At 37.5% G+C, this 8,740-nt stretch overlaps 1 protein-coding gene and 1 non-coding gene across 6 annotated transcripts; one reads left to right on the forward strand and one right to left on the reverse strand.

The window, feature by feature from the left end:
- Positions 1 to 1,736: 1,736 nt before the first annotated feature.
- TRNAN-GUU (transfer RNA asparagine (anticodon GUU)) lies at positions 1,737 to 1,811 on the reverse strand. Its single transcript has one exon. It is a non-coding gene; the product is annotated as a tRNA-Asn (tRNA).
- Positions 1,812 to 2,381: 570 nt separating this feature from the next.
- Positions 2,382 to 8,740, forward strand: LOC149844297 (prohibitin-1, mitochondrial). 5 transcript variants are annotated; one of them, XM_090002130.1, is made up of 7 exons: positions 2,394 to 2,529; positions 3,978 to 4,159; positions 5,948 to 6,064; positions 7,369 to 7,539; positions 7,755 to 7,967; positions 8,151 to 8,350; positions 8,436 to 8,740. In XM_090002130.1, exons 2-6 carry the CDS (start codon positions 3,983 to 3,985, stop codon positions 8,343 to 8,345), a joined length of 873 nt encoding a protein of 290 aa, XP_089858256.1. In that variant the 5' UTR covers positions 2,394 to 2,529; positions 3,978 to 3,982; the 3' UTR covers positions 8,346 to 8,350; positions 8,436 to 8,740. The 5 variants fall into 5 exon arrangements, with proteins under 5 accessions (XP_089858255.1, XP_089858256.1, XP_089858257.1 ...); XM_090002131.1 differs by having other exon boundaries at positions 8,441 to 8,740; XM_090002129.1 differs by having other exon boundaries at positions 2,382 to 2,499; positions 8,151 to 8,740.

Genomic DNA, 8,740 nt, shown 5'->3' on the forward strand with positions numbered 1-8,740 from the left:
CAGCGAGCCAATTTCAGCACGCTCCTACTACGGTTCATATGGCGGCCGTAATGAGAATTGTGCGATATATCAAAAATACCATCTCCAAGGGACTCTTCTTATCCTCTTCCTCATCTCTTGAATTAACTGCTTTTACTGATGCTGACTGGGGAGGAAATCCCAATGATCGGATCTCAATTACGGGTCTTTGCATTTTTTTAGGTGAATCTCTCATCTCGTGGAGATGCAAGAAGCAGCAGAAGGTCTCCTTATCATCTACTGAAGCTGAATATCGAGCTATGGCAATGACAACTATGGAGATTGTGTGGCTCAGAAGTCTTCTTAGTGACATGGGCGTTAACATTTCCACTCCCACCAAGCTCTGTTGTGATAACAAGAGTGCGATATACATTGCCAGCAATCACACTTTTCATGAGCGGACCAAGCATATCGAAATGGATTGTCATTATGTTCGAGACGAATATCTCAAAGGAACCATCACATTGCCATATGTCACTTCAGAGTATCAACTAGCTGACTTCTTCACCAAGGCGCACCCAACTTCACGATTCATGTTTCTTCTTGGCAAACTTTCGGTCTTCTCCCCGTAAAGTTTGAGGGGGCGTGTTAAATTATGTATATATATATATACATATACTTATATATATATATACATTAGTATATATATATAAGTATATATACGTATATATGCATATATACATAATTATATTTTCTTTTTCTGTTTTGTATAAACCAAAAACCCGATAGGGGTATTTTGGTAATTCCCAAATGTACCTTTTTACTTTTTACTTTTTCCTTTTTTCTCTTTTTCCCTTTTTTCTTTTTCCTTTTTTATTTCTTCTTTTTGCTTTTTGGAATGATAAAGGGGCCCCACCCATCTAGTCGTTGGGGCCCCAACAGTCATATTTATGACCGTTGGGGCTCCCAACGACTAGAAGGGAGCCCCCTTTATGGGTCCTCTTTAGTGCTTCCCTCCTCTATTTAAAGAGGAGGTTCCCCCTTGTAAATGTATGGGTTTTTACACCCTTCTCTTCCTTTCTTCAATAAATCCAACTTATGACTTTAAGTCATTTCCTATATTTGTGAGTTTTGTGTGTGCACATTTGGTGTTTGTGTTCTTGGCTCTTGTAGTCACTCTTAAGGAGTGACTTTTGCTCTATTTGTGCTTCCGCCTCTTTTCATTACAGATGAATCCCACCTTCTTTTTTATAGTAAAAGTTTTTTTTCCATGATACATAGACCTATGCAAACAATATTGCCGATATCTTGGAATATTGAAACTATCGTGATATTTTCAGACACCGACACCATCCTGAATATATCATGATATTTTTAAACCATTGAATCTTTTGAAAGCAGAGCAATATTAATTAACCCAATGAAACCACTGTTTTTTTTATTTTCTTGATATTTATCTTTTAATATTTTACATGCTTCCATATTTTCCCAAGTTTTCCCTAAAAACAATACATTTTTTGTCACTAGATTTTCCATCATGGAGTGAGATCGACTTGCATAATTCTCCAACTAAGAAAAGGAGCCCATAATTCCTTCAAAAGACAAAAAATAAAAAATGAAATTTCAACATGGCCATCATTATATTAGGAGAAGTAGCAGTTTACAATTTGTATTTTGAACTAGGGTGGTCGGAAGGGTTCCTAAAATGGCTCACATAATAAAGCAGATAAAAAATTTCTCTTATAAAAAGAACGGAATGAGCCATACGGTATAGAAATCGCTAAGAGGAAGGGCTTGAACCTTCGACCTTATGGTTAACAGCCATACGCTCTAACCAACTGAGCTACTCCAGCTGTATATTGAGTATGGTCTTAACTAACTAAATGAACGATTCTGCGATTTGGCAATTAAATGGAAAACGGATACCAACTTACCGTTGTTGAAAGTACACATCTCTATGATTTCTTTTACGACCCACGATTTGTAGGTTGGAGCCGTATGGAATGAAGACAGTGAAAGGCTGTAAGGAATTAAATGATTAAGGCTAAATATGGGTTTAAAGTTCAAGCTTAAACTAATATAAAAAGAATAGCAATCTAAGCAAACAATTATTTGGAACTTATTAATGCAGTGATTACCAAGATGCTTGTGCAATTAGAAATCAAATGATTAGTTATCATGTGCAAGTTCAGAAAGAAATGTTTGTTAGGCACATTCTCTAGATAAATTAGTTTCATAGATATTATGGACTTTCAGGTGCAAGTTCAGAAAGAGATGCTCGTAGGCAGGGGCGGAGCTGACCCGGATCCGAAACACAGTCCTGCCTCAGAATCCGGGTCGGACCCGGGTCTGACCTGACCCGGAGCCGAAACCCGGTAGGGTTTTAAAACAGGGCCCCTGTTACGTATTGTATTCTCTTTCTCCCCCCATCTCTCTCTCCCTGCTTGCAACAGTCGACGACGCCGGCGGAATCCAGATACGGTCGCCGCCGCTAGTGATTCTTTTGTTCCCTTTCGGTGTTGGCTTCAGTGTCCGCTTCCGGTGAGTTGCAGAGTTCCTCAGCAAGCCTCGGTCAGTGATCTTCGAATCGAACTCTCTCTCTCTCTCTCTAGGTTGATTCTCATCGTCTTTCTTCATTAGTTGAAAACGAAAATCTGTCTTCATCAATTCATTTGACAAAAAGTAATCTTGGAAAAGAGGTTCTTTTAATGTGGGTCATATGAAATAGAGGAACAAATTGATTGGGTCTTTGTTTCGATTTGCCCAGAATCTGTACTAATTATTTTTGGAGAATCGGAAATACGGCTTCGCTCATCAAAGTCATTTGTGTAAAACCTAAGGCCACTCAGATTGACCCTCGCATCAAAGGATGCATACTTATAAGTTTCGAACTTGATAAGCAGAGCCTTCATGAGTGCAGAATTTGAGTTCTTTACTAACTTACCGCTCTTTAAGTCAATAATCAAACTTGGTCATGCAATTCGTCAATCTGAGATGAATAATGACTCTTGGATGGTGAAGGAGGATCAAGTGCAATGTGATTGCACACTTTTTATATGCTGCTGCACTTGATCAAGACACTACCTGTCAGCTATGGGGCTTAACAGCAGATGTTAGGTGATCAGGTAAAATGTGATTGCCCCCTGTACTTATCAGATGGTGACCATCTGCTGCTGGGCCCGGCAGCTGACAGGATTCATTCCAAAGATGGTGGCTGATTAGGTGCAGCAGCACACTGAAAGTGTGCAATCACATTACACCTTATCTCAATTCCTTGGATGGCTAATGCTTGGCTGCAAAACCACTCTCACCAAGGTTGATTGGAAAAAATTATGTCAAAAGTTATGCTGTCGGGAAAATCTTGCGCTGGATTTTGAGATGTACATGAGACTTTTTTCTCAGTTTTTTTTAAGGAATAATCAAACACAATTTCTTTATTGTGCATGAATCAGACTTCACAATCAAATAAAACAATAACCTTTATTCTTTTCTTTTCATTTAAGGAAACCAACATTCTTTTAGAAGTACATTACCATGGACGACGGTTTTCTTGCTGACTGTATGACATTGTACATCGAACGAGAATATACTATGACTTTAGTTATAGATTCTCTTATAGATGAATTTTATGCTGGGAGTAACCGTCGGGGCCCATTTTAGTTGGTACTTTCTTATTTTGATTTATTTTGTCATAAAAAAAATTTATGCATTGTTATGAACTTCAAATTATCGCACTAGTGTTATATATTGCCATTAGATAATGTTTAAGAACTTTATGTTGAGATTGAAAAAGACTGCAGCAGATAGTTTGATTTGTCCATATGAAATAGTTTTTTATTAATAATTATAGCCATTTTTTATTTTATCTCAAATTTTTTTTTCCCGATTTGATATTGGTTTCTCTGCAGATCTCCAGAGTTGATGATTTTTACTTCATACACATAGGTATACACACAGACAGATAATGGTAGTGTGCTATAACATTGATGTGGGTTGTTTTGTTTTGTTTTTTTCTCTAGCGAAGATGAACTTCAACAATGTTCGGGTCCCAAATGTACCAGGGGGAGGTGCGGCGTCGGCATTGGTGAAGGTGGCACTTCTGGGTGGGCTTGGATTGTATGTGGCAACGCACAGCCTCTATAATGTTGAAGGTGGTCATCGCGCCATCGTCTTTAACAGAATTGTTGGTGTTAAGGACAAGGTTTGTTCTCTTATATATGTTTCGCCAATTCCCTTTAGTGCATCCAATAATGGAAACTTGGTTCATACTTGTCTTTCTATATAAGAATTCGAGTATAGTGGTATTAGTTTTGTATTTGTTGAACCGGTGGAAAATTTTCTTAAAGTAAGCGTAGATGGCTCTGTATTCGCACATTGTTATCAGACATTGTTCTTTGAACAATGAAAACCACATATTCTTAGCGGGAATATATGAATCCTAATTGGGTTTCCATGCACACACGTAAGACTGCAAAGGTGGTTTAATTCTATTCTTACAAGTTTTGACACCTTGAGAAGGAGAAGAAAGCTACCATCTACGTGAAAGTTAGAATATGTTACGGTTTTATTTGGACACTTGATCAATGAATAACTACGAAAATGTAGACTTGCACTCTGCGGCCTCTTTCCCCTGTGTAAGAATCTGTAGTTGATACTTAGTAAGGGTACAGACAAGTAGGTGAGGCAGTATGTACTAATTGGTTAAAAAAAATGTCTCAGATATTGTTGATTACAGAGGGCAGATTTTTGTGTACAGGCTGAATATTGACACCGTATTAGTTGATTTTCTTGTTAAGAAACTACAACTAATAAAAAAATCTGTGATGCTTTTGTATCATGTATTCAATAAAGCAGTGAGTGACGTCATTATTCTTGTCAAGGGTGTCATCCTATATTATACTCTCTAAGTTGCAACCTTTAATTATTTCCCCTTTGCTGTTTGGAAATTATTTGTATCCACTGCTCTCCATTTGCAGTATTTTTTTTTTCTTATTTACAAAGATGCACCAATCATGTGTAGAACCTAAATAATCATTTAATACCATAATTTCCATAGCTGCTAGGTATTATAGCTACAAAAAAGTCTTAAAATCATGCACATTCAATATTCAAGTGTTGATAAATTTGGTGTCGGTGGCTTTACCATTATTATTATTATTATTCGTCAAGCAATTTGTGGCGGTAGATGGGTGTTGTTGGTATAGTTGCCTTTGCTGGCTGGGTTGTTCCCTGGTTGTGTGTGAACCCCATTTTTCATTATAAAATCTGGTTTGCAATTGTCTGCCACTAGCCTGTTACATATGTCATATCTTTTCATGAATTCTGAGAACTCTTAATCTTATTTGTGAATTAATCTTGGGTAATGCATACACAATCCTTACCAGCATTGTTCACACAAACAAATGAATTAATATATTTTATATATCTATATGTGTGTTTGTGTGGATGTTGTCACTTCACTTAGCATGCACCTCTTGTGTTGATATCACATGACACTATATGGAGGTCGGACACACTAGAACACTTCATGCACAGTGAAACCTAATTAGACATGGTCAAAATGTCTTGACTTTCTTTTTGTTTCTATGTTCTTCATCCTTTATTTTGTATTTTCCTTTAATTGTCATTGATTATGTTAAGTTTCAACTTTCAACTTGGATTTATCATATTAATATTTATTCATCATGATGGCTTAGAATTCTTCAAGATTTGCACTTTAAAGATGACATTCATGGTGCCAAAGTCCACCATTTTAGACCTTTTTGTCCACTCTTTTCTATTTCTCTTAATTCTTTGATAATTGTGCCTGATTTTGATGATTGGAAGTTGCATTCTGAGAGGAGTCGCTTTGTTTGGTGACCTTAAATTTCTGTGACTATTTGCTTATTAGTAGTTGCACATATGTAATATATTCTAATTATTTGTCTCAACTTTCAAACTTTTTGGTGAAAGGTGGTTTCTTTGTCTCTTGATATGCTTTTATTGGTAGGTTTATCCTGAAGGAACACACCTCATGATACCTTGGTTTGATAGACCTGTTATTTATGATGTTCGTGCACGACCTCATCTTGTGGAGAGCACTTCTGGAAGTCGTGATTTGCAAATGGTGAGTGCCATGTAGATCATAAATTATTTTTTTTTAACTTATTGATGCAGCATTCGCAAGAATGCCCCTACACATACATATATATTCAAATCTGTTACAGTTCTTTACTTCTAGATAAGTAAACTAGAATCTGGTATTCTATAATCAATTATATGATGGGGAAGTTTAGATGGTAAAGTTGCTTATCTTAGTAGGTTTTCCACCAACATGACCATGTAAAAAGGTGGCATTGAAAACTCCAAAGGTTTCTAATGGAAACCTTTGCTTCTAGTCTTTTCCTTATGAGAAAAACATTTTTTCCTTCATGCATCCACCACATATATATTGTGTGTGTGTACATTTTTGCCAACAAGGTGGCTATGATGATAATGTTTGTCATGCACCACTCTGATTAACTTGTGGGTGATGATGATCATTGAGTTTACCCTCTAATCTGGTCCTCCTTTTCTTTTCTTCTATCTGTAGCCATGGGATAAGGTTTTTCTTTCTGATTCTTTTATTTGTCTTCTGTGATCTGCCCTTTTGGGAAGGGGGAGGGGGAGTGTGATTTTCACAAGTTCTTTTATTTTTGAGTTTTGTTTTAATATGTAATCTGTGGCTAGCCCATGTTATTTGAACCTGAGATCCCTTGGTTGTGATACTGTGATTTTACCATCCACCAATCTCATTTGACCCCATGAGTTATATGATTGTTATCTATTTATTATTATATTTTTTTACACTGGCTTTGTTAATTTGTTTAAATGTGGAATTTTGATAATGTAAGAAATGAAAACAAAACCAATGAATGTATTTGCATGATCCAGATCCAGATCCAGACAACGGGGTCTTGTTTACAGACCATGATGTGGACTAATAGTGCTTTCTTGATAAAACTGGCAATTCTGATGGCTGCCTCTTATATGTACACAAGTGTGCCCCTCGTTCTACCAATGTGGTTCAAAAGTTGTCAGACAGTTGCTGTCTCTAGTGTGGGAATCATTGTCTGGGCTGTTTTCCGGCTGGTCTGTGACCCGTAAGGGCTTATCATTTGGTTTTTTCTTCCAACCATTTTCCGGCCTCTCAATAACTGGAAAATGTTTAGAATGGTACCACCCATGTTGAATGACAGCCAAAAAAGAGTTAAAAAAATCTTTGAACTATGTTTTGATAGACGTGGGTTTACCAAAAGTTGGGTTAGTGGAAACCCACATTTTGGTATGTTGTATCCAAATGCTGCCTAAATGTTCCAAAGTGCATGTAGCTTCTTTTCTTGTTCTGTGTGTTCAAATTGTTGAATGAGATGACATCATACATTCATGCAGGTCAAAATCGGCCTTCGGGTTCTTACTCGACCTGTACCAGATCAATTACCAACAGTCTACCGAACACTTGGTGAGAATTACAATGAGAGGGTCCTGCCTTCAATCATTCATGAAACTCTGAAAGCAGTTGTTGCACAATACAATGCCAGCCAGCTGATCACTCAGAGAGAGGTAGGGGCCTGCAACTTTCTAGAATAATGATAGTAACCGTCATCATGGTCACAATTTATGATTTACTGCTCTGCGAATCTCTTATAACTCTACCGTTTGGGTGTCCAGTCAAGTATTCATTTCAAAACTAAACTTCGTGATTTAGTTTACACATATTTGAAGATGTTGATCACAAGACACTTGTAATTTAAATATCAGATGTGTCTATTTTGCAGGCTGTTAGTAGGGAGATTAGGAAAATATTGACTGATAGAGCAACAAATTTCAACATAGCCCTAGACGATGTGTCCATCACAAGTCTTACTTTTGGAAAGGAGTTCACTGCTGCAATTGAAGCCAAGCAGGTTGCTGCACAAGAGGCAGAGCGTGCCAAGTTTGTTGTAGAGAAGGCAGAGCAAGACAAGAAGAGTGCTGTAATCAGAGCACAGGTAAAAATGCCCTTTGATTTCATCCTAATAGTCATCTTTTTGTTGCTGCACAGTGCATATTTATAGTTTTTGAAGTCTACTCGACTAGGTCATCTTGCTTTCATGCTGAAATGACTTCCAAACACACATGTAACCTTACTGCATCTACTCTGCATAAACCGTTTCATTTGTGTTTGCGTCCAGGGTGAGGCCAAGAGTGCTCAGCTGATTGGTCAGGCTATTGCCAACAATCCTGCATTCATTACATTAAGAAAGATTGAAGCTGCTAGAGAGATAGCCCATACGATCTCAAATTCTGCAAACAGAGTGTTTTTGAGCTCAGATGATCTGTTGCTGAACCTCCAAGAGATGAATTTGGATGTCCCAGCAAAGAATTGAAAGAGGTGCTACTTCCAGCCTTATGTTCTTATTGCGTAGACATTTGTATTGAGCATATGTTCAACAGTTCAAGCTCTACTTTTGTTGCAGAACAGAAATGGAAGGGTCCCGGACAAGGTTTTAAAACCCGTGACTCGGGACTCGACTCGTTCTTTATTGACTCGTGACTCGGCGGGTCAACTCGGTGACTCGGACCGGGTTTTGTTAACTTTTGATTTTAAAAGAAAAACAATTTATAATTTGTCTCAAACCATGTTTTTCAGTAAACAAGAGATCCTTGGGTTGTGTAAAGGCATGTATTCACTGAAACTGGGAGAGAGATGTGACTCTTTCTTAGGTTGCTTTTGAACTGATAACAATTGGCATCAACTAAATTAGCTTGGTTTTTGCTTGTA

The sequence above is a fragment of the Nuphar pumila genome, chromosome 3 (genome assembly GCF_984573655.1).
Source record: "Nuphar pumila chromosome 3, dmNupPumi1.hap1.1, whole genome shotgun sequence".
In the NCBI taxonomy this organism is placed as follows: Eukaryota; Viridiplantae; Streptophyta; class Magnoliopsida; order Nymphaeales; family Nymphaeaceae; genus Nuphar; species Nuphar pumila.